General features: G+C 35.6%; 1 protein-coding gene across 1 annotated transcript in view; it reads left to right on the forward strand.

Annotated features, from left to right (window-relative positions):
• Nucleotides 1–1,664: 1,664 nt before the first annotated feature.
• Nucleotides 1,665–27,011, forward strand: part of ERGIC2 (ERGIC and golgi 2) — a gene marked incomplete at its 3' end in the record, with an annotated part of 29,807 nt that continues 4,460 nt past the window's right edge. The window contains exons 1-9 of the mRNA XM_084255030.1: nt 1,665–2,104; nt 3,507–3,615; nt 6,788–6,834; nt 8,035–8,105; nt 14,212–14,252; nt 16,817–16,918; nt 17,248–17,343; nt 23,289–23,344; nt 24,130–24,228. Coding sequence (XP_084111156.1) covers nt 1,999–2,104; nt 3,507–3,615; nt 6,788–6,834; nt 8,035–8,105; nt 14,212–14,252; nt 16,817–16,918; nt 17,248–17,343; nt 23,289–23,344; nt 24,130–24,228 — 727 coding nt within the window. The 5' untranslated portion in view covers nt 1,665–1,998. The remainder of the gene's footprint in view (nt 2,105–3,506; nt 3,616–6,787; nt 6,835–8,034; nt 8,106–14,211; nt 14,253–16,816; nt 16,919–17,247; nt 17,344–23,288; nt 23,345–24,129; nt 24,229–27,011) is intronic.

The following is a 27,011-nucleotide window of genomic DNA, read 5'->3' on the forward strand; positions in this document are numbered from 1 at the left end:
TGGGAATGCACCAGTGAAAATCTAACAGAAGGAGTGAAGATGTACGTGTCTGCAGAGATTTGTGCTGGGAGTAAAGATTTGATAAAAACTAAAGGGATGGGAAATCACTTGGGGAAAGTGGCGGTTGGGAGGAGGACCTGAAGGAAATACAAGGTTTTAGTAGTATCAGGTGAGAGACTGTTTCAAAAAGAGGAAGGAAGTAATAAACTTCATTTTCTCAGAAGCAAAATGAGGTAAGGAGTAAGGAAACTACAAAGTGTCCATTGGACTGAATACTAACCAACTAACTTGTTAGTCAGCTCATTGAGAATAGACTTAGTTAAGAGGTGAGCCTTGGTGAGGGATTAGTCATGTGAATGAAGGGGGTACGCTTCCTTTAGGTGTGGCAGTCAACGATGTATCTATAGTTAGAATTGAACTTGAGCTTAGAGGAGAGTTTGTTTTAAAGATAAGAGACTTGAACATATCTAATATTTAACTCCAATAGGAAAGAATGAGTAGAAGTTGGAAAATTGAAGAAGGATCAATCTGCAGTTAACACTAAGCAGGTACAGAAAATGAATTTCTCTACTTTGTGTGAGTTCAACAAATGTAGGGAGCACGACTTAGATGTAACAAACTTGCAGGAGCTTAATTTCCATGTAAGAATGTCATGTTATGACTTTCATGGGGATCAGAAACTGTCATCTGTTGGTCTACATGCTTTTCTTTCTTTCTTTTTTTTTGAGAATAACCATATGCCAAAGAAGCAAAATTGTAATTGAATATAAACTTGTGAGCATGGAATCAGGTAGGGACTTAGTTGGATCCTTTGAATGGCAAATGAAATCAACCTATTGATGTCTGCAGTTGCCCTTTAGGGCATAGCTCCTGTGCTTGTCAGCAGTGCCCCAGGTCAGACTTCTGTTACAGCCAATTTTGATTTCTCTCATTCTTCTCTCTATGCAAATGTCTTTTCTGTGTCCCACCCAATGGGTTTCAGATAAGTCTTTCTGCTTTTTTCTAGGGACATTCTTTTTCTTTTAGCAACTTCTGCAATCATTTGATTTATTATGCTGTTATTTGTTGATTTTATTAGTGCAGCTGATTTCTGGTGATGCTTTGTAGTGTCAGTCTTATAAAAATTATAGTACGATTTGAGAATACAGTTATCATTTGTATAGCTTTGCAACATGTTTAAATGTAGCCATCAGTCAATTTAAAAATATTTCTTTCATAAAAATAGATGATTTGAAAAGCCCAAAGTTTTGTGACGAGAACGGTTAACTTATTCCCGTGATCTCCTTTTAATATTTTTGTGTATAGACTTTGGATTTGTTTCTTGTATATCTTTCCCATAAAACTGACCCACACATCTCCAGGTCTTTTTTCCCTAATGTATCATAAGCATTTTCTTGTGTCATTAAATATTTTTTAAGATTTTCAGTGCTAATACAGCTTCAGAGCTTTTAATTCATCATAATTTTTATATTGAATAGTAGGGATTTATTTCTAACTCAACTATTTAAAAATAACAATGAGAAATAGTTTTATAATTAATTTTTGTGTACAACCCTCATTGTTGCCATGGGATATATTACTAAAAGAGGAATTTATTTAATTCCGTAGGCAATGGCAAATATTTATTTTTTTGTTAGCAGTGTGTAACCATACCTGTTTTAGTTAATTGCCATCTATTAATGGGAATGTACTATTTTTTATATATTTGCTAATTTAATAGGAGAAAACTTATTTTAATTTATATATTTAAACATTACACATTGATTGGAGTTTACCTTTTTTTTTTTTTTTTGCTATTTAATGTCTTTATGTAAATTGTGGTGTGGATAAGTGTTCAGTTTCCTTTCTCAAGGAAGAATAGGAATGTTGAGTTGTTCCAAGGACTTGTTACTTATCTAAAATTAAAAGAAACCTTTGTTCAATCTTTTTGAAGATTCATTTATTGACCATTAATTCCTTAGCATGACTATATGAAGGAAGAGGAAGTTTTTTCTGAAGATGAGGCGATTGAATCGGAAAAAAACCTTAAATTTGGTGAAAGAGTTGGATGCCTTTCCAAAGGTTCCTGACAGCTATGTGGAAACCTCAGCCAGTGGGGGTACAGGTGGGTATCATGATGTTCACATGGACACTTCTCTAGGTGCAGCTTCTGACAGATTCCATCAACAGTAGTGGTTGAGAAGAACTCAGCAATGCCATGTGCAGTAACCTTGTAACTGGCCTGTCCTCATGTGAGAAGTTCACCTGTTTCTGCTCTCTGGGGCATCTGACCCTGCATTTAGCAGTGCTTATTAAAACATTACTGAACAACTTCATCCAATTTCACTGCTTTGGTGCTCTTCAGTTATGTATAATTATATCAACAAGATTATCATTTCTAAATAGAATTGACCTTGGAAGAAGTTATTTAATGACGTTAAGACTGCCTTAGTCCTAGTTTGGTTAAAATCAGTCAATTCAGACATTATAACTCTTACATTTCCTTTCAGTGAAGAGAGGCAGCATGGGTTAGTAGTTACAAGCTTAGACTTTGGAACCAGACAGTCAGAATTAAAATCTCATCTCTACCCCTTCCCAATTACTTGAATATGAGGAAGCTAATCTTCTTTTCTTCTGGGAAATGGAAATAATAGTATTATTTACCAAATAGGGTTGCTGAAACATTAGATAAGTTAATATTTATACAATGCTTATTAGAAAACTACTTGATCCAGATAGATGTATTACTATTATTTCTTTCTCCATGACGAGCTAATTAAATAGTGTATTTACAAAAGATTGACTTTTCATTTGGTAAAATATGTAAGTTGCTTCCTATTTCTAATCTCATGATTAAGTTTTGTTAATGAAAATTATTTGCTCTTGGTACACATCCATTTTAATGTGTTTTTTTTTTTTTGATCATAGTATATGATCATTCTTTCCTTTTTGTCCCATCTTTCATTTGCTTCTATAAATGAAATGATATAAATGGGCTGGATATTACGAAGGACATGCAAGTTTATTAGAGATTTGGAGAGGTGGTTTGAGTTTCTAGCACACATGGTGGCCTTTTAGACTTAAAGACTTAGACTGGTTTTGTTTTTTGTTTATTAAAGTGCGCTATAGGCGTGGATACATTTTTAATCTTGAGGAGACTATTATCAAGTTTGTGTTGTAAAGCTTATGTTTACTTTCTTCATTTATACTGTGTGACATTATGTATAAGAAAATGTGTGCCTTGTAAATTTGTACCTTGTAAAATTTTGGCAAATCTCTTGAAAGATTCCCTTAAAATTAAGGGAAATAAAATGCTTTCTCATAGTGTGTATGTTTGTGTGATGTCTGTGTTCATTAGATATTCATTTTTGAGCTGTTTTAGGAAAAAACATTTTAAGAAAAAAAATCTTCATTCAAATGTAATCATATTAGGGCATTCTTTGCTAATTTTAATGTCACTTAAAATAGTTTCTGGTTTTGTACTTTTGGATTGATTTAATTTTTTTTTTCTTTATTCATTTTCTCAGTTTCTCTAATAGCATTTACCACTATGGCTTTATTAACCATAATGGAATTTTCAGTATATCAAGATACGTGGATGAAGTATGAATATGAAGTAGACAAAGACTTTTCTAGGTAACTATTTTTTTCTTCTTGAAAGACTTATACATCAAAATTGTTTTTAAGAAACATTTTTTTTTAATTTAAACTATTGTATTTGATTAATGTTTTAAAGAAATGTTCCTAAAAGATTTTCATTAATTGCTTGCATTGGTTTGGAACATTTTAGAATCTTTTATGTACTGGCTCAATTCTAAAAGAGAATGTCTCTGATTCAATGTAAACTTGTTTAAAAAGTTTAGAACATATTTTTCCTTAAATGGTGGAAATTGTTTAATATTTTGAAACTGCTCTTTATAGATTTTCTAATATCTTGTAGAGCTGAGCAATGTTTTCTAAAGGAACACTGCATGTACTTGACTTTTATAGAATATATCTAATCTAATTTTTTTTAGATTATTTATGCATACAATAACTGGGGTACAAGCCATAGTTGCAGAGACAGAGCAGGGAGCAGAGCAGGCAGACTGATGAAATACACTGCTGAGGGGAGCAGCGGGCAATGCAGGAGAGGTCTGCTGTGCTATGTGGGTCTCTTCCTGGCCAGCTGGGGACTGGGCATCGAACTCGTGCTGCAGAGGCCACAGACAGCTTCACATTGCTGTGCTTAATCCCTTGCTCCACCTGGGAGGCCCTCTAATCCAAATTTTAATGTAAATATATCAAAAATATAATAACTTCATAAGGAAACAAAAAATATTTTACCTACATTTATTTGTATTGTTGATTTTTCATTGACCAAAGATAATTGGTTTATATTATTAGCATCACATTACAAAGGGAGACCATCTCCTTTCTCAGTTCCAACCATAGGGTTTCCATTTTATAGCTATAGGACTTTAGGAAGTTAGTAACTCTATATCTGCATGTGCTTCAGTTTCCTTTTCTGTAAAGTGGGGCTGATAGTACTTTTCCCATGGATTTTATGAGAAATTAGTCAACATTTGTAAACTTGCTGCGTAATCTTGGCAAGTGACGTAACTTGTTTCTTTGGGGCCTCAGTTTCTTCATCTATAGTGAGTATTTTTCTTACACCATTTGTTTTTAGTGCCAGTAAAACAGTTTTTATGTTTTCCAAATGCAGTCTTCCCTGGTTCACCATGTAATGGGGATATTTACTTGGCCTCAACGTTTGATTCTTATAGCATCTCCTATAAGGGAGGGTTATTTGGAGGACAGTTTGAGCTGTATGCAACTGTAAGATTCAATGAAGCTCTCAAAATAAGTAATTCTTGGTGAAACCATATGAAAATGATCCGAGTGAAAAAAAATTTTTTTTTTAAGATTATTTTTTTATTTATTTATACAAGCACTAGGTACAGTCAGAAGCGCGGGAGTGTGAGAGAATTCACCAGAGCCAGAGCGGGGAGCAGAGCAGGCAAAAGGACCGAAGTACACTGCTGAGGGGAGCAGCGGGCGGCAGGAGAGGTCTGCGCGCCATGCGGGGACCCCCCTCTGGTGGCCGGGGAGCAGCTGGGGATCGAACCAGTGCTGCAGAGGCTGCGGGCAGCTTCGCAACCCAGCCAGCGCTCAACCGCTGCGCCACCAGGGAGGCCCTCAGAGTGAAAAAATTTTCATTGAAAACACAGGACAGGACTGATTTTGATTGTACTCATTCTGTTATTCATGGTGGTTACTTAATTCTGGCATTTGAAAATTGATTTGGTTTTAACTGATTATTTGAATGTGAAGCAGTGGTTGAGCCTTTTAAAAAGGCCATGCAAAAATAAGCATTAGATGTTTCTTTCTGGCAATTTGGTTGCCCTTATCCTGGTTCACACAGACTATAATATTCGCTTCAATGCTTTTTTTTTTATTTTAAAGATTTATTTATTTATGCGTACAAAGGACTGGGGTACAGGCCAGAGATGTGGGGGTGTGAGAGGATTCACCAGAGGCAGAATGGGGAACAGAACAGTCAGATTGACCGAAATACACTGCTGAGGGGAGCAGCAGGTGAGTCAGGAGAGGTCTGCTACGCCATGTGGGTAGCTCCCTGGCTATTCCGGGGATCAAACTCATGCTTCAGTAGCTGCGGACAGCTTCATAGATTGTCTTTAACCCCTTGCGCCATCAGGGAGGCCCAATGCTTATGTTTTCTTAAGCCAGGTGTTTACATTGCCCTGAGCTGAATATCTGTGACACTGCACAACTGTGAAACTTTACTTAAAGGACTGTGGTAAGGAATAAGGAAGGTCATATTAGCAGGGCATCCAACATTTACTTGATAGAAGACTTGCAACTCCAAACTTCTGATTTTCAAAGTTTTACATTATTTTTTTTAAAGATTTATTGTATTTATTTATGCATACAAGAGCTGGGATGTAGGCCAGGAGTGGGAGGGAGGAGGTAGGAGCGGATTCACTAGAGACAGCATGGGGAGCAGAACAGGCAGATTGACTGAAATACACTGCTGAGGGGAAGCAGCCTGCAGACAGGAGATCTGCTGCGCCATGTGGGTTAGCTCCCTGGCTGGGGAGACTGCAACTGCTGCTGCTGATAGCTTTATAGTGCTGAGATTTAACCCCTTGCACTGTCAGGGAGGCCCCAAGTTTTACATTCTTAAAAGAATACTCTGCTCTGCATACAGTTTATATAAAGATTAAGACTTTTTTCTGAGTTGTTCAGAGTTAGTATAGTCCTTTCATTGTTGAATTAAAGGATATTGAATTTAAAGGATATTGTTGAATTAAACTAAAGTCAGAAAGGCTTTTGGAATAATTCAAACTAGAATTTTTACTTTTTAATTTTTTAAAAAAGATTTATTTATTTATGCATACAAGAGCTGGAATACAGGCCAGAGAAGCAGGGGGAGGTGAGAGGATTCACCGGAGGCAGAGTGGGGAACAGAACAGGCAGACTGACTGAAATACACTGCTGAGGGGAGCAGCGGGCGAGACAGGAGAGGTCTGCTGCACCATGTGGGTTGCTCCCTGGCCGGCCAGGGATTGAACTCCTGCTGCAGAGGCCGCGGATTGCTTCATAGTGCGGTGCTTAACCCCTTGCACTACCAGGGAGGACCTAGAATTTTTACTTTTAAAGTGCTTTTGTTTTGGTCATAAGAAATGTTTTCCAAGTGCACTGGCGTATATTTTTTTAAATCAGGTTTTTCCTAGACCAGTGAATTTGCAGCTTTTGTGTTTATTGATTAATTTATAGTTACTAATGTTTGCCTTTTGTCTTTTAGTAAGTTGAGAATCAACATAGATATCACTGTTGCCATGAAGTGTCAGTGTAAGTATCCTTTCATTTTGATGACCACGTGTGGCTTATGGTCCAAACACTTGGCTGTAAAAATAAGTATATGGGTTATGTTGTAACTTATTTTACTTTTTTAAAAAATTTTTTGTGTTAATAATGCAATTTGTTTTCCCACTCAGTGAATATTCTGTAAATTTTTTCTCCATCAGTGCAATTAATAGAAGATAATCAGAGGAAAGTTTTGTCAATTAATTGTGGTTTATCTTTCTTGTTTGGAGTACCAGTTTTATAACCAAATTCCAAAGGCAAATCCTGTTTCACTGTTTGTTTACTATCCTTTACTTTTACCCTCTATTTTGAAATATTAAAGAAATATTTATAAATAAAATGCAGATCCAAGTCTCTTAAGTTGATAGTGATGAATTACCCTTTGCAGTTTTCACTGACATCATTTGATTATCCCAGTGGCAATGCAGAGGTATTAATACTCCAGGAAGATAATACTTGAATCAGGATTGCTTTCAAAAACAACTGTGCTTTTGCATGAAAGGTATTAGTAATTACTTAAAAATCACTACTTAAAAAGTAGCAACCAAGAGGTCAGTACTTAGACAAGATTTTCTAAAGTTTGAAATCATTTTACCCAACAAAGGAGATAGTTTCTGAGAGATTTATCTCAGAACTGCTTTAAGTCAGTTTTCCTTTCTCATTTATTTTTCCTTATATCAGTGGTCTTAAGAGAAAAAGAAATACTTTAAACTGTGAGGTACTGTTACCATTAAATATAGCGTATTTTGCTTCATTTTAGATTTTTAAGTAGCATTGAAATTTTTGTCTTTCTAAAAGTAAACTTTTCCTGTATTTTTTTTAAAGGCATTAATAGCTTTGTCTGAAGATTTCTTTTAGTTCTTATCCATTAATATTTTGTTTAGTAGCCATTTTGTACATGTCTATAGGTTCTTGCCAGTTTTTGCAGACTTCTTCAGGGGCTTACAAGTGGGCTTCTAAGTCATAATTTTTACTGAGCAAGAAGTGAAAAAGCATTATTAATTTTTGGAATAATCTCCACTAAGCCATTTAATGCTACGGGTTTAACTGTTAAATAAATAAGTTGCATAGGAAAGTGATTCCACTTATTTGAGTTTCCTGTTAGTTATTTTAATTGGTCAGCTTATATCAGATATAGTTTGGCTTTGAATATAGAATGTAAAACTTATAATTTCTTTTATACAGATGTTGGAGCAGATGTATTGGATTTAGCAGAAACAATGGTTGCATCTGCAGATGGTCTAGTTTATGAGCCAGTAAGTTTGATTCACCTGCTTTTTTAATAGTATGCGATATGGTATTCTCTTGAGGACAGAATATATGTGTGCTTTCAGTTTGATGAGCTAGTGTTTATATACATTTTTTTTTTTATTTCAAAGTATTCCATGTTCTCTGTTAAAATTTAGGAGAAAAAAAGAAAAGTTATATCTAATACCAAAGCATTGAGATAACCTTTGTTAGCATATTGGATAAGCCTCTAAAGTCTGTTTCATACCTCTTTTTAATATTTGTTAATGCTTCCTAGTTTCCTCTTCTTCACTTGATCTTAGCCATAGGCTGAGAAGCAATTCCTAGTTTCCTTTTCATACACTTGCTATAGTGATGAAATTTTCTTACTAGCTAATGATTTGGAAATTCTATGTCTGTTTGCATTCTACTTTTACCAAATTCAAGTCTTTAAAAAGATTTGAGCTGCATTTCTCTTATCCTTAAAAATGAAGTAGCAGCAAAGAGAAATTTTATTTGCATTTACTTCTTTCCCTTTCCTTCCCATCTCCATTTCCTAAAGCTAGTGAGATTCTGAAATTTCTAGCTGTTTTCCTGCACAAATTATAACATAATTGAATTATCAAAAAACACCATTACATTATGGGGGCAAGTTATAACAAGTCACCGTCAGAACTAATTCTACGGAACCTTTTGAGAAGAAAGCATGGACTCGCAGTTACTTTGAATTGCTCATCTATTGGCCTTGTAGGACTCTCCTTTGCCCAGATATTCTTATTTTTTTCATTTACCATTACCATTGTGAACCCTTTAAGGAAAATTGCAAAGTGAATGCCAGAGGTGATGGGGAGGATTAAAAGTAACTAAATGTGAGGAAGGAAATAGGAGAAAGCCTTTTGATCAGTTTTGATTGCTGAATTATTTATAGGTCAAGCAGAAAAATGTACATTATGTCTTTGGATACCACACACTTTTTAAATACAAGTTTTTAGAGAAAAAGTGGCTTTGTTATTGTCACTCTGAACCTCTATAATTCCTGTGGGCCACTCACAACAATTGGTTTCATGGTGATTTTTTTTTTCTTCAAAGATTTATTTATTTTTATACAAGACCAGGATACAGGCCAGATGTGCGGGAGGGTGAGAGGATTCGCCAGAGACAGAGCGGGGAACAGAACAGGCAGACTGATGAAATACACTGCTGAGGGGAGCAGTGGGCAAGACAGGAGAAGTCTGCTTTGCCATGTGGAATTCCTCCAGCCGGCCGGGATCGAACCTGCGCTGCAGAGGCTGTGGACAGCTTCACAGTGCGGCGCTCAACCACCCGCCACCAGGGAGGCCCTCATGGTGATTTTTTATGAGGTTTGGTACTTTACAAGTTAAGGTATGACATCATAGCGTATTATGCTATTAATTGATTATTAGTAGACACTTTAGTTTTTTTTTTAAGATTGATTTATTTATGCATACAAGAGCTGGGATACAGTCCAGAGGTACAGGGGGCGAGATTCACCAGAAACAGAGTGGGGAACAGAACAGGCAGATTGACCAAAGTACACTACTGAGGGAAGCAGCGTGTAAGTCAGGAAAGGTCTCTTGCGCCATGTGGGTTGCTCCCTGGGGGCGCCGGATTGAACTTGTGCTGCAGAGGCTGCGGGCAGCTTCATAGGTTGCATCATAACCCCTTGCGCCACAAGGGAGGCCCCAACACTTTAATTTTTGAATTACATTTCATACTATTTTCAGAATAGCTATTCAGCTCTCAGTGTGTTTTATTGCTTTTATTGTCCAAGCCAAGTATCAGCTAGGATAGTACTACTGTGGGTGCTCCTTCTACATGGTCTCTGACACTTGACTGCACTGCTGCCAGTGTTTTGAGGCTAGAGAGACCACCTAGTAGCAAGTGCCCGGTTACTTTGTGTCACTTGTTACTTCTGTTGTTCTGAATTGGAGAAACCTTTTACTTGCTGCCTCTGTGAACTTTTTTAATAGTATGTTGTCCTTATTGTCAGTTTAGTCTCTCTTGTTTATTGACTTGCATAAATTCTTGAAAATTTCCAGCATGTGCATGCTAACTTAAAATGATTTAAAATAATGATCATAGATAGTATCCTAGCTTTTATTTTCATGTTTCTTTGGACATTGTGAGAATTTACTTATAAGGAGGCTTATAATCATCTTAATCTAAAGTTTCTGTAGCATTCTCTGCATATTCTGAGTGTCACTCCTACTCTTTTCTTCATATTATTAAGGTCCTAATTTTTGGATTTTTTTATTTTTGGATGTTTTGTTTCTCAAGCTGAGAAGCATTAACTTTATTTTTTCTTTATGGTTCTGAAAATAATAGCATAATGCCTTGTGGGTTCTGTGAATTGTTAGATTATTTCATTATGACAAGATAATTAGTTTCATTTTTAGCAATTTCTGCCAATTGTTTGAGGATTAGGAAAATTATATTTTATTGTCAGAAAGGAGAAAGAATGGAGGTATCACACTTCCAGACCTCGAGCTGTATTATAAAGCCACAATAATTAAAACAGCCTTGTACTGGGATGGAAACAGACTTACAGAGCAGTGGAACATAATTGAGAACCCAGAAATAAACTCACATCTATGGATAGTTAATCTGTTACAAGGGAAACAAAAGTATATGCTGGAACAAGGATAGCATCTTTAATAAATGGTGTTGGGAAAATGACATTTGCATGCAAGAGAATGAAACTAGATCACAACATCACCACCATACATCAAGGACAACACAACTTGGATCAAAGACTTGGGTGTAAACCCTGAAGCCATAAAATACAGAGAAGAAAACATAGTCAAAATAATTCATGAGGTAAGCTTTAGTGATGCCTTGAGGGATTTGTCCCCAACAGCAAGGAAAATGAAGAGAACATAAACAGCTGGAGCTACATCAAACTAAAAGCCTCTATATAGCAGAAGAAACTATAAAGTGAAAAGACCCTCTATCGAAGGAAGAAAATATTTGCATACCATACATCTGACAAAGGAGTGATATTAAAGATATGCAAAGAACTCATAAAACACTGCAAAACAAAACAAATAACGCCATCAAAAAATGGGCAAAATATCTAAACAGACAACTCTCCAGAGGAGACACTAGAATGGCCAATAGGTACATGAAAAAAACTCACAATCACTTATTAGAGAGATGAAAATCAAGACCACAATGAGATACCATCTCACACCTGTGAGAATGGCCCATATCGAAAATACTAGAAACAAATGCTGGTGAAGATGCAAAGCAAAGGGAACCCTCCTACTCTGCTGGTGGAAATGTAAACTGGTCCAGCACCTAAGGAAAACACTGTGGAAGTATTTCAAAACATTAATCATGGATCCACCATAAAACCAGTAATTCCACTCCTAGGCATCTCTCCAAAAAAATTTAAAAACACGAATTTTTTTTTTTTAAAAGATTATTTATACAAGCACTGGGTACAGTCAGAAGCGCAGGAGGGTGAGAGAATTCACCAGAGCCAGAGTAGGGAACAGAACAAGCAGACTGATAAAATACACTGCTGAGGGGAGCAGTGGGCGCGGCAGGAGAGGTCTGTGCGCCATGTGGGACCCTCGCTGGCAGCCGGGAATCATACTGGTGCTGCAGAGGCTGCGGGCAGCTTTGCAGCCCACTGCTCAATTGCTGTGCCACCAGGGGAGGCCCAAAAACATGAATTTGAAAGAAAACTTGCACACCCATGTTTATCATAGCATTATTTACTATAGCTAAACTATGGAAACAACCTAAGTGCCCCAGAACAGATGAGTGGTTCAGGAGCTATGGTATATATACACAATGGAATACTTACTACTCAGCAATTAAAAAAGATAAACTCATGCCATCTGTGGCAGTATGGATAGAACTTGAAAGATATTGCTAAGTGAAATAAGTCAGAAGGAGAAAGATAAATACTGGATGGTGTCATTAATATGTAGCATATAAAGCAACTAAATTAATAGATAAAAATAAGCTGAAAAACTTCCCACTGAGGTGGATAGAGTGTGGGAGGGGAAAGAACTAGGAGGGAGGCAGAATGGTCTGTGGTAGTGAAGTATGGGGGAGTGGATTAGTGCACTGTGTTGGTAATACCCAATGGGGATATGCAAATGTTACCTCAGTTAAATGTCAATTGATGAATTACTTAAAAGGAAAAAAAGAAATCTATCAGATAATTAAAAGTTGAATCTTAGCCAGAATGTTAGGAACTTAAAAATATTTTATTGTAAACATTTCATCAGTAATTTAAATGTTTAACTTTGTATCTGTTAGGTGTTCATTCCCTGGTCTAATTTATATTACAGTAGGAGTTATTAATGTAAAGTCATTTAAGGTAATTTTTGTTTTTAAATTCTTACTCAATGTTTTAATATGCACTGTGAATCTTAAAAACTTAACCATATTAATTTGACTGCTTTCCCAATCATAATCACACAGTATGCTAATGATGGTTACATTTTGCTATTTATTTCATTACCATTTCTTTAAAGAACAAGAATTTGAGAAATGGAAAGTGACAGAGCTGGGTTTATAGACTGACTATCCTAGCTGTGATTTTGGAAAAAAAAAAAAAAAACAGAACAAAAAAAAAAAAACCTTAGCTTTGTGAAATCCTTCCTCATATGCAAAAAGGAAAAAATAAATGCAGAAGGTTGTTAAGTTAGATAAGGAAGTAAGGAACAGAGTATGTAGCAAAAAGTAGGGGGCTCACGAGTCCCTTTATACCTTTGCTAGTGCTACACTGGGCATGCTGGGAAAGCCAAAGCGAGAGTCAGACCATCCCTACTCCCATGGCTTCGTTTGCAAGGTAGCTAGAGTGCAGTTGCAAGAAGCCTCATTTGTTTGTCATGGTGTGTTTTACAGATGTTAGAATTCCTTGTGTGCATGATTTGAAAATGCTGTGAACACTTTGGTGGGAGGAGTAATCCAAGTAGTTTAATCTGATTCATCACAGACATGGGGTCAGTGTAACCTGGAACATGTGGTATATAGAATTTAGATAGACACGAGGGTCACACTTACAAGAGAGGAAGGTTCCAGGTTAATGTGATTCAGTATCCAAAGGCTCATAGTTTGAACTGCTGTAGAAAATTAACGATTCTTCCACTTCGGATAGAGAGCAGGGATTTGTTAGGAGAGAGCAGCAGGTTCGGGCTTGATTATGGAGATATAGTTAATAATTTTTTTTAAAAAAGATTTATTTATACAAGAACTGGGGTACAGGCCAGATGTGCAGGAGGGTGAGAGTATTCACCAGAGACAGAGTGGGGAACAGAAAAGGCAGACTGATGAAATACACTGCTGAGGGGAGCAGTGGGCGAGACTGGAGAGGTCTGCTGCGCCATGTGGGTTTTTCTCTGGCCGGCCAGGATCGAACCCATGCTGCAGAGGCAGGGGACAGCTTCATAGTGTAGTGCTCAACTGCCTGTGCCACCAGGAAGGCCAGATATAGTTAATAATTTTGACAGTTTAAAAGTAGAATTAATACCTTTTACTATGAATTGCCTTCCTAGAAATTGAAAGTTTTGAGGAGTTTTTGTTACAAAGTTAAATCTTGCATATTGTGATAGCCAGCAGAAGCTTGTCTCTATGAGTTTCCAGGGAGCCAAGTCTGATTTTGAGTTGAGAAGAAGGTGTGCAGATAGCACATTGTCTTCACTGATGAATACATTTGGGAATTGCAGTGCCATTGTTCAGCTTGTTGCAAAAACTTGATCTCATCAGACTTTTGCCCAGCAAGAACATAGGTTTTGGTTGCTTAACTATTATATTAACCTCAATTTTTATTTGTGATTTTTACACTAGCAAGACTTAGGTGCTTTAAGTCCTGAAGAGCCACATTGTACATATGGATAGATTTCCCACTTGTTTCCATTCTTATAAATGTAGGTAACTATAATACGAAAATATTGCAATGAGTGAAATATCTTTATACTGTTTTTGAGTAAAAGCACATGTTCAATTTTTTTTGCTTGACTTATAGAAGATTAAATATAAATCACGAATATTTGTTTACAATGACTATAAAATTATTTAAACAACAGTTTTTTAAAATATGCTCTAAAAGCCAAGAGAAGTTGACAGTGCTAGTAATTGAGTTTTCCTTTCTTTCAGACATTATTTGATCTTTCACCACAGCAAAAAGAGTGGCAGAGGTAATAAACAAAATATTGTGGTTTGTAGGAATTTAGATGTTTTATATTTTGTTTGTTATCATTTATAAATTATCATTTCTTTAGGCACTTCTTTGTATGAAATAATAGAATATAGTAGATAATAGCCTTTGGTTTCACAGATATAGAAGATTTTAGGACACTGCATAATCTTTTCTCTAATGCACTTTGAGTTTTAAATAGAATTAGTTTTCTGTTGAAATTTTATTAACTACTTTAATACTTGATCATTGCATATAAATCAATTTGAATAGAAAGGATGTAAAGTTGAAGTATCTTCTCTTTATTTTATAAGCCTCATGCTGCTGACTCATGGTAATAACATTAAACTTATTGTGTAGCCTTCTAGAAAATTTCATGTGTGATTTTGTGTTTGTATATTTTCTTAAATATATATCTTTCTTATAAAAATGGGATCAGTCCATTCATTTGTTCTGTTACTTATTTTTCCCAAATAACCTGATACTTCTGTGCGTAGAGTTTATAGATGAATTATTGAAATTTAATTTTGGATCACTGCTGACAGGCATCTACCTTGCATCCAGGATGCTGCTGTTAAAAACGATGCTCAGTGAAAAAATTTGAACCTAATTCTTTCTGTGTTTGTGTGAAAATGTATGCATATGTATGTAAAGTTTCTAGAAATGTAATTTTTCTTTCAGATATTTAACATTTCAGTAAGTTCTTATCACAAGCACAAGAATTTTGTTGATGAATGCCAACCACTTTGCTTTGCTAATCATTTCACAGTCTATACATACGTATCTAATTACTTAAACACATGCAGTATTCTAGGTCAGTTCTCAATAAGAATATTTAACAAACCATTTAATAATCCAAAATATCGGCCTAAAGTAGTTTCACTTATCCTGCAAAACTACATATACAACCTCAGTAACTGGGTATAACCAGACCAAATTTTGCCATATTGATAGGTGAAATGGTATTGCACTTTTCAGATTAGCATTTCTTTATGAATCAGTTGAATGTCTTTCTGGATTTTTTTCCCCACTTGTAGTTCTTCTTTTTTGAAATTTCTTGTTCATATCTTATGCCCATATTGCTTGACTGTTGGTGTTTTTCTTACTTTTAAGTATCCTTTATGTATTTCAGTAATCCTTTGTTCCCTGTCCTCACATCCATATATTGCTTTTTTTGAGTTTGTAGATTGTGTCTTGTGCTTAGAAAGATTTTACTGAATTTATAATTATTACAAATTATTTTTAGTCTTTTTTTTCCTAACTGCTAAGTACATTTTAAAGGCCTTTCTTTCTCTTTTAATTTCCCCATTTTGGGAGATTTTAAAATGACAGTTGAAATTGAATGCAGTAGAACAAAAGTACTGACCACTAGGTGTCTGTGTGTTCCTAATCTTTTGAGTAAAAAGCTGTCAGGCTTTTGGAATGTGTTCTTTAATTCAGAAATGTTAAAGTGAAAGGTCTCTTTTTAGCTGGAATTTTACTCAGTGTTTACGACTAGTAACAAATAGAGGCAGAGATTATGTTTTTATTATAAAAGTTTGGGCATTTTTCACCATAGTTGAGCTTTCTGTGTACTTTTATATATGGAATATAAGCTTTGATATTTATTGGTACAATTGTGGCAGAAATAACACACACACACACACAGAGTTTGGTGTTGTCCAGCACTTTTCCAACTGCCCAACACTAAAAACTGGAAAATTGAAGAGTGGAATACCAATTACATAAAAATATGAGGTTTTTAATTTCTGCTGTCTTTGAATCTAAAGAGTTTAAGTCTTGAGACATAAATCTGAAGATGGGTTCTGGCTTCTTGAAGCTTCCTAGATCTTCAAATTCTGCTTCTAAACATACATTCTTAAATGTGCTAACATATTCTTGAGTAATGTACATACCAAAATGTCCTTTGCCTTTAGAATTTGCTTAAAAACTTCAGTTTTCTGTTTGTATTTTTTTTTTTTTTAAATAGTATTTAGGGTCCAAGTTATCCTCTCCTTCTGTAGTGGTAAATCTCAGACCCTGGACATAGCCTTTTTGGTTTCTGTCATTACTTCTCAATTTAAGATTTGTTTTGAAATTACAGTGTAAAAATGACTTGTTATTTTAAATAGTTTTGTCATTTTAGTTGATGCCTCATGTATTTATTATATCTCATGCACATTTCTGGGAAATGTTGGTTTTATCATTATGTGGGATATAAAGTATTACTAGACATTTGTTTCCTTTAATTGCCTGTTTTTCTTTTGCCAACATGCATTTATATAAATATTATGTCCGTTATTTAGAGTAGTTTTAGAGTAGTTCATAGCAAATTGGTAACCCTGCCTGCCTACACATCATTATTGCTGGAATAAGGCTTCTGAAGCCCAGCTGTTGGGCCTCGAGCTACCCTCCCTCACTTTTCCTGCTTTCAAGGAGATGACTAGAGAATATTTGATACTTTAGAATAGAGTCCTTATATGTCTTAACTCAGTGAGCTAACCATTGTTATTTTTTAATAAGCAGTAGCTTTCCTCATGAACCTTACTGTATTTCTGAATTGTTGCCTGTTTGTGTTGTATTTAGGATGCTACAGGTGATTCAGAGTAGACTGCAAGAAGAACATTCACTTCAAGATGTCATATTTAAAAGTGCTTTTAAAAGTGCATCAACAGCACTTCCACCAAGGTGAGATGTATGTCCTAAATGTGTTAAGTATTCATTATGCTTCTGTCTTCTCTCATTGGACTTAGTCTGCTAGTTAGGTTTGAAGAACTATGGAATTTTAGATCTTTGTAAATAGAATATTTAAGTAATAATTATTTTCCATTTTGTAAATGTGATTTTTTATAAGTATATAAACTTCAAAAAACTGCTGTTTTACTGTTGACATTCAAAACATTACTTATCAGTTAATCTGTAAGGACTTTTTTCCCTCTCTACAAAATTTTCTTCCGTGAAATGGTGATGCTGTTGCATGTACTCTTAAGTAACCGTAACATATCTTGTTGTATCAGGGAAGATGATTCATCACTGCCTCCCGATGCTTGCAGAATTCGTGGTCATCTATATGTCAATAAAGTAGCAGGGAATTTTCACATAACTGTGGGCAAGTATGTTCTTTTTACTTATTGAAAATATTTTGAACAAGTTGGCAGTTTCGTTAAAGGCAGAGTCTTTGTTAATCAAATAATATATGTCTTAACTGCTACAGTACTGCTTATTAAAATGTTGGGTCTGTATTTTTGAGGTCTTGAGACTGATAATTGGGGCTTTAATCGCAGGAAAGAAAATAACTTTGAAAACCCCTTCAAAACAAAAATAAAGCAATTGTCACATTTTATATAGTAAAGTGAATGAACTGTAAGTAAATATAATTTGAAACCTTCTACTTGCCATGTTTTTATAGTCAGAAAAGCTCTTAAATAGACATCCATTTGCTCATGTTTTGGGTGGTATTAGGTTTTTGTTTTTTTTTTTTCCTTTTTTTTAGACCTCATCAATGAGGCCTGATTAATTCTAGACAAGTATTTGGATGGAGCTAGAAATTACAAGTATCTGGGGTAACATTAAATTGGGTAAAAGTTTAGGAAAGAAAGCAGAGCACCTGCCTTCATAAGCAGCACCCAGCACAGACACTGTCACGTAAACTTGGTAAATTCCTGACTGAGTTGACAGATGCTTTGATTCCCCTTGGCTCCCCTGTCCCTTTCTATCTAAAGTTGCAAATTTAAAGAATTCATTGTAAAAGACTTTTTTTTTGCTCTGTGCAAAGTATCATACCAAAGATGAAACAGTGAAAATAAGGGAACACATTTTTGCTTTTATGTTGTTGACATTCTATGAGAGAACCCAAGCTTTAAACAGTGAATCACACTGATTACTTTAGTTACACTGAAGCTGTAAAGGACAGTACAGTACGGCAGATAGGAAACTACAGCAGGTTACCCACCCTACTTTGCAAATCTGCAGAAGCTTTATTGAGGAAAACCTTTGGACTCTAGTGGATGTTTAGGAATTTTCTGTTGGAGGGAGAGAAAAAGAATGGAGGGTAAGTCCATAAAGCAGGAAGGAGCATGACAGGACACTTTTACTTAGGAAGAGAAAACTTCACTTAGCCTGTCATATGGAGTGATTTCAGTGTTGACAATGGTCCCATCAGACATCAGGTTTGCCTTTGTTGTCCCACTCTCCTGGGCAGTCATGCTTTGTTACTGTTATTAGGACCCGTTCTTTATATCTCTAATCTGTAGCTAGAAAGTTTAGGATTTCTTGGTATCATGAAGGAAACAATAACACTTGGCTCAAATACTTAGAAGATTTTATTACATCTTTAGATGCAAACAATATCCTCCACAACTAATTGAAAGAGCTTCAGTCTCTGATCCTCTATATCATGACCCTTTATTCCTATTTTTATTTCTCTGTGTGATAGTTCATACCATCAGTAAGATGAGGCCTGTGATAGTTCATACCATCAATAAGAGGGTTCACATGGAAAAGCATTTGCTTCGTGTCCATATGATTTCTGGGATATTGTAAAAACCCACTTTAATTTTTTGGTATTAAATTTATCAAGTTCAGTATTGATTTTTGGGGAGATCTCATTACCTCTGAGTCATAGTATTCTCAACTGTAATATAAAGGGAAAATAAAAAGAACATGATTTATAATAATATGCAAATGCTTGATCGTGAATACAATAGAGGGGGTAATAAGTAGGCAAATGGTTTCCTAGTCCATGTGGAATTGGCAGATAGACATTAGTGCAGCTTCAGGTTGAAGTACATGCACCACCCTCAATGTCATGAGCAGAGAAGGTGCTGTACTGCAACAGTGAAAGCTCTTTGTAATATTGTGAACGCACCAAAGTTTAATCTTCTGTTTCCTGGGAAACTTAGTGTATATTGAAACTACAACATAGTGCTTTAATACCTAAATGAATTCAGCGCTAAGTTCAGATCATATCCTCAGGTTTCTCATCTCTGTGAATGGCATGTGGAGCATTTGGAAGCCATGTGTGATGTGGAACTGTCATTTTTGTTTGAGGCTCTTTACACTGCAAGATGCTTGCTTCCCTGAATACCATTTACTAAGGGCCCAAAACAACACCTCCCCAATAATTGTAACAACCAAAATTCATCCTCACAGCTGCCCCCAATATTCAAAACTATTTTTCCTTCTATAAAATTCATATGAGCTAGATTCTTACCTGGTGGGATAGAAAATACAGTACACTGGAAAAGCAGTAGGTAAATTTGGAACATCTGGCCTTCCTGCACAGAGTTAGCAATATTAGAGAACTACAGTCCTCTGTACTCGGATGGTTTATTTTTATCTTTATTTTTTCCAAGGAAGATTATTATGCTTTTCATAAATATTTGAGTATGTCACTAACATTCTCACCCAAAAAGAAAGACAAGAAAGTATAATTTAAAATGGTTCTCTCTTCCTCCCAGAATAAAATCTGGGTGGTGAGAGACAACTGAAGTTCAGTGTATTGTTGTAGTTTGGTTATTCAGAAAAATTCCTCTCTCCAAATTTGTTTACAACTATGGCAGACATCCTTTTTAGACTGATGGATGGTGTTAGTGGGGATGGAAACTGATGGCAGTAGACTTGCTTTTTTTGTGACGAGTTTGAGGTAACACACTTAATGAATAAGCGCAGCTGTGCCGGTGCACAGGGAGCAGTTCTATGGCCAGGATGATGTTGTGCTCAATGTGGGATGTTGATGTTCCCTAACTTCAACAAATACTCAGACCCATCAGGGCAGATTCTAAAACTGACAGTGGCATTTCATTGGTTATAAATAAAAACAAGGTGTTTTGTGAAGAGTTTTTGCTGTCAAATTTTTAGTTAATTGTTAGAACTGGCAACCAGGTAGAGCAGGAATAAAGGATTATTTAAGGAGATCTTCAAGGTGATCTTTTGAAAGGCTTTTTTTTTTTTTAAAAAAAAAATAAGAATAAGGAATGATTGCAGTTATTCTAAAAATGTAAACGAATAGGTTTAATTGGAGACATGGCTGCTTAGAGTGAAACGGAGGTCAAGAATTTACTACAGGAGCAGGCAAAGTACTGCCCATCACCTATTTTTGTATGATCCAAGAGGAGGAATAGTGTTTTGATTTTTTAAATGTTTGAAAATAATATTTGCTTCCCCCACCCCCACCTCAGAGTCCCCATAGAGTTTCCTTCACCAATGCACCCGTGCACCATCACCTCGGTCCCCTGTGCTCCTCCCTTCCTTCCTCTGATCCCTCTCCCTCCTCCTCCCCTGCAGGATGTCTCTGATTTATGTTGTCCATTTTTGCTTCGTTGTGTTTTGTACTGTTATTTTTTTACACTGATGTCTTATTTGGGTCCCATCTATTCCTGCTATAAGTGAAACCATCCGATATTTTTCTTTTTCCTTCTGGCTTATTTCACTGAGCATAATTCCTTTTAGTTCCATCCATGTTGCTGCGAATGGCATGAGTTTATCTTTTTTGATAGCTGAAAAATATTCCATTGTATATATATACCACATCTTCTTGATTTAGTCGTCTATTTTTGGGCATTTGGGTTGTTTCCAGGTATTACCTATTGTAAATAGTGCTGCAATAAACATAGGGGTACAGGTGTTCTTTTGAATAAATGTTTTTGTGTCCTTTGGGTAGATCCCTAGGAGTGGAAGCAAATACTGTTTAAAAATGAACAATGATGTAAAAAAATAAAAAATAATATTAAAAAAATAAAGCTTCATGATAAATCATTAAAAAATAAATGTTTGAAAATAAATTAGAAAGGGGATATTATAACACATGAAAAATATATAAAGTTCAAATTTCAGTGTGCAAAGATAAAGTTCAGTGTGAGAAGATAAAGTGCTAACTGGTTCATGTGTGGCTACTTTTGCTCTAATAGATGAGAGCAGAGTGAGGACAGCGACATCCATTGCTTTGCGCTGGCAGTGTTGTAGTCACAGCTTGACAGCATTGCAAGTGCCATGTATTTTGCTGTTCTACAACATTTAATTTTGTAAAAAGAAAAAAAAAAACTGGTGGGCTTCATGTGTACTTTCAAAACAGTGAAGTTGTGGATTATTGTATCAAATTTGACATCAGGACATTGTGGGTGTTTTTATGATTTATTTATTTATGCATACAAGAACTGGGGTATAGGCCAGAAGTGTGGGGAGTGAGAGGATTCACCAGAGACAGCATGGGGAGCAGAACAGGCAGATTGACTGAAATACACTGCTGAGGGGAGCAGCGGGTGAGACAGGAGAGGTCTGCTGTGCTATGTGGGTAGCTCCCTGGCCAGCCGGGGATCGAACTTGTGCTGCAATGGCTGCAGATAGCTTCATAGGTTGTGTCATAACCCCTTGCACCACCAGGGAGGCCCAGGACATTGTGTTTATTAAAGTGTGCAACCACACTGTAGCTGTGCTACAGGGAAAATATTTATTTCATAATTACCAGACTAAAGTCTCATCGCTTCATTCCTAACTCACAGGAAAGCAATGGTTAGAAAAATCTAAAATTTTTAAATGGAATATTTATAAACATGAATAGAATTTCTTCATATAAATTGTAAAAAAAAAAAGTTTCCAAGTAACTCATTGATTAGCCCAGTAAAGAATTCATTACTGGTTAGTTAGTGAAATTGATTGTGGCAAGCAGAGCAGTGAGTCCAGGGAAGATATCCAATTGCTTTGGATAAATAGTCTTTGGGTAGAGTGAGTATGCTAATGCCGAAGACATTAAGGCAAGCCAGATGACTTTGAGCAACTCTCCCTAGCTCTTGTTGAGTGGACAGAGTTACAAATACTTAATTCAAAAAACTTTCAACAAGTGTTGCAGAAACTGTGGAGAGAGAAGAATCCTATTAGTTTGTTGGTGGAAATGTAAATTGGTGTAGCCATTTTGGAAAGCAAGTCTTGACTTAACATAAAATAAAAATAGAAATAACTATACAATTCAGAAATCCTACTTTTGGGTATCTGTGTGCACCACAGTGTTTATTATGGTATTATTTACAGTAGCTAGAATGTAGACGCAACCTTTGTCCACTGACAGAGGACTGGATAAAGATGTGGTATATCTACACAGTGGAATACTACTCAGCTATCAGGAAAGATGAAATGTTATGATGTACAGTAAAATGGAAAGGACTTGAGTTAGGTGAAGCAAATTAGATCACAAAGATAAAGACATATTGAATGATTTCACATATATGTTATAAGGAAACAATATAGATGGACTGACAAAGCAAAACAAGTGTAAACTAGTAGACACTGGCAGTGGAATTTAGGTTTCTGTGGTTGGATAGGAGGGTTATGGGGCTTTCAGCAATTGATACCTGTACTGTCAAAAGGTAAAACAAGGAGCAAAATCTCCATTCTTATATTTGGATGTATTTTCTTACTTGATGCAAGTGCAGAAGAAATCTTCATGTTCCAAAGCCCATTTAACTGCAAATTTAAGGAAATTCTGCCATAGTTTGCAATGTGTGTGATAAATGACGTGATAAAAAGCAATTAAATGCCAAGAGACAAATCTATAAAAGCCTTCCAGGCAGTGAAGATGGTGAATTCAAACCAGTGCTTGTGGATGAATGTTTTCCAAGATGGTAGTGGATAATAAACAGTTGTGATCAGTGTTGTAATGGGACAAACTAACTCTAACCCCAGTTAAACAAAATGTTTCCACAGCAAAAACATTTGTATTATAAATATAAATCCTCAATTATTGAATATTATTATTATATTTTGAATCTCATTAATAAAAAGCTTGTGAAAATTTGTTTTCTCTTGTTATGTAACTACATAATATCTTCAGTTTTGCCTCTTGACCCACAAAGCCTAAAATACTTGCTACCCGGTTCCTTGAAGGAAACATTTGTCAGCCCCTAGTTTTTTGTCCCATGAGATGAGTAGACGTAACTGCTTAAATTATAGTAAAGTCTGTTCTTATATCAAGAAAAAGATGTAATTTAAAGAAAGATCCCCTTTCTCATTTTAATAAGTTTCATGTTTAGATGTCATTTCTTTAACCTTTTTTTCCTCCTTTCAGGGCAATTCCACATCCCCGGGGACACGCACACTTGGCAGCACTTGTCAACCATGACTGTAAGTAGTCAGGCATTGGTTTCAGTAAAGATGGCCTTGAGAAGGGTTTTTCGTATTTAATTTTAGTGCTGGTGTAAGTTGCGACTTTCACAGTCACTTGTTTTGAAAACAGATGTGCAAAGGAGAAAATAATTGATTAAATTTCATTGACTCTGAATCAGTTTTATCTTGAGCTACCTGTGTTTCTATTTAGTCATGGCTCAGAAGTTGAGCTTAGGGAAGAAAGGCTGTGGTGTACTTTGTATCACTTTATACACTTCCGAAGTATATGTGGACACACACATGTACATATGAAATATTTGAGTTCATTTCATGTAAAGTCATAAAAAGTATATTTTTAAAGTCTGCTTTAGAGAACAGAAACAAGTAATTCCATGAAAGTAAATTTGGTCACATTTAACAGTGATTTGTATTAAAATTACGTCTTTTGAGATTTGTTGTTTAGCAACATGGGTATTGTGGTTTTTCAAGCAACACAGTGCTTACACTCGGTGATGATTCAGACCAGGAAATCTCTTTTTCGATTGTCAGGATTAGATACAGTATTATTCATAGAAGCTAATTTATATCTAAATTTGGAATTTGAGATAACATTTTATCAGAATTCCTTTATTCATATACATTTAATTCTTACATACTATATAGCTGTTTTCCCAAAAATGTGGCTTTAGAGACTATATTATAGCTACAGATTTTAGATAGTTTCATTTGAGACTAGATAAGAATATGAATCAATCTGTAACATAGTTTTGAAGAATTTAATTGTTTTATTTTTTGCCTTTTAGCTTACAACTTTTCTCACAGAATAGATCATTTATCTTTTGGAGAGCTTGTTCCAGGAATTATTAATCCTTTGGATGGAACGGAAAAAATTGCTCTAGATCGTAAGTATTTGATAAATACTGTTGGAATTTGCATTAGGCAATGGTTCCTATAACTTTAATATTAATACATTTTTAATAATCCTGTTAACCCCCCTGCAACAAAAGATATCTTTTAGTTTATTTAAATGGTTGATGGTCTTTAAGTGGAGGTTTGTATGAAGGTTTTTCCTGGTAGTGGATAAAAAATGTTTAAGAAAATGGGCCACAGAAAAGAATAAGAAATTAGAAGATTGCAAGACAAGTAGAATTTAGAAGCTCTCTAAATCTACATAAGGTTAATAGGATACAATTGCTTTTCCATATTCTTCAAAGAAAGAATTATTATAAGGAGAATTTTGCTCTTTGTAAAATTCAAAGTTCTGAAGTGCATGTTTACCATATTAAAACCATGTAAGAGAAATTTGATAGGCGTCTAAAACCTAGAATGTTACTGTAATGGCTTGGCTATTACAGAAGTGGTAACAACAGTACTCTCACCTTTTATTAATGTTTGTTTTAACCTCCTGTTTCATTTGTAATTTCTGTTTTTTTTAATATGGATGAATTTTTCCTTCTTCAGTAGCAGATAATCTAGTTTATATTTCCACAAGGTTCTTGATTATCATTTTGCACAGCGTGCTTCCCTTAGGACACCTGTTAAGGACTTCTGAAGTTTTCTGTGCTGCTAGGAATTCTGGATTTTGCAAAACTTAATTAAGAATTTTAGGTTCTATTCAAAAAATTTTTTTAAATTATTTTACTCATTTAGCATTGTATTTTAGTCAGATATATTCAAGGAATTTTAGTTAGAATACTTAACATACAGGAGAATTTTGTTTGTGTGGGATTGTTTCATTTACAGAAACTTTAGTGTACTAAATTAAGAAATGTGTAAGTAGAGACATGAGAGAAGTGGGACCTTTATTCATTGTAATCTCATCTTTACTTGAGGTAATGTTCATTATACACTAAACTGAAGTCTATGGGTTCCTAAATTCAGAAAGTCTTAAGAAGTTGTACAATGTTGTCAGCTGAGTGTTGATAGGTTTTTCAGAGATTGGAGACAGATGGACCCTTCTGCTTCCTAATACATCTTCCATAGGGCCTCTTTAACCAAAAAGAAAAAATCAGTACTCCATGTCTCATGTGTTCAGGTCATGTTCTTCAGAAGTTTTTAGGGGACTCTTGAGCAGTTAACATCGTTAATGCTGTACAGATTTGGACAGCTCTTTAAACTCTGGATAAGTCTTCGTCTTGAGAGAAAGTTGATTCAACAGAATTTCTCCCAGCCTGGTCATTGGTTATCAGCACGCTGACACTCCTTGAATAAATATCAGATAGAGGTGTGTTCAGTGTTTCTCTGGCCACAGACAGCTTCAGGTTTCCGGTTTTTCCTGTCAGGTTTCTTTGATTCTCTCTGGTTAACAGTCCTTGCATTGGCACTTCCCTCCTCCACATGGTAAGGTTCCTGGCCCCTCACACCTCCCCACATTTCCCAGCAGTGTGTACAGCACTGGTGTTTCCTCACCACTCTCCATTTTATCTTTTTCATAAATTCTTAATGGTTGAACATCCTTTTCACCTAGCAATTCCAGCTCCTCCTCTTTGTTTATAACATGGAGTTTGTCAGAAACCTCAAAACTAAGGCACAAATTCAGCTGTTCACCTTATATCAAAGACCAACTCAAAGGATGAAACTGGCACCTGTCTACCTTTTATTGATGGGTGGTAGACAAAGTAATACCCCTTTGCCCTGATTTTATCTGTGATAATATCTGGAATATTAAATTGAAATTAATGATAGAACTGTCAAAATTTCATTTTTGAAAGTTTTAGTGGTAGAAGTAGTACATGAAAAAAGGATTTACTTTTTTTGTTATAAACTTTATAAAAATTTTATTATAAATGTTATTTTGTAAATAAAATTAAATAAAACTTTAACATCAGTGTTTGAGGAGATTGTTACTCTTGCCTCTCCTATCTTTACCATTCTTGATCTAAATTATGCTGAGATACTAGACAGAAGTTTTCGTTGAATAAAAGAAGCAAGAAACACAAAGTACATACTGTATCTTTCCATTTATGTGAAATTCTAAAACAGGCAAAGTGCGAGATAGTGTGAGTGATTGGGGTAAGACCAGATATAGAGGGGATGAAGCAAAGAGGTGCGAAGGCATTTTCTGAGACGATGCTGTGTTTGGTATCTTGGTGGTGGTGGTGATCGCATGGGTGAGTTTTATGTGAACTGTTAATATTTTAAATTAATAACTGACAAAATAATGGTATCTGTGACTTGTATTGATCCTTAGAAATGCCTAGTGATTATACTGTAAGTAATACCAGATTATTATGAGTAGTTTCTGTAGTTATCTTTTTTTTTAAAGATTTATTTATTTATTTATACAAGCACTGGGTACACTCAGAAGCGCGGGAGGGTGAGAGAATTCACCAGAGCCAGAGGGGAGAGCAGAGCAGGCAGAAGGACCAAAGTACACTGCTGAGGGGAGCAGCGGGCGGCAGGAGAGGTCTGTGCGCCATGTGGGACCCTCGCCTGGCAGCTGGGGATCAAACCGGTGCTGCAGAGGCTGCGGGCAGCTTTTCAAGCCAGCGCCTAACTGCTGCGCCATTGGGGAGGCCCTGTAGTTATCAGTTCCTTGTGTTTATCCAAATCTTGGCTCATTCAATTTTGGTTTATTTAGATACTTTGAGATGTTACTAGAAGAAGCCTTGTGGTGATTATACTGTTGTAACTGTATTTTATTCTTACTAGTTTCTGTATTATAAAGAAATGCCACATTTATTTT

This window comes from Talpa europaea (assembly GCF_964194135.1).
Source record: "Talpa europaea genome assembly, chromosome: 15".
In the NCBI taxonomy this organism is placed as follows: Eukaryota; Metazoa; Chordata; class Mammalia; order Eulipotyphla; family Talpidae; genus Talpa; species Talpa europaea.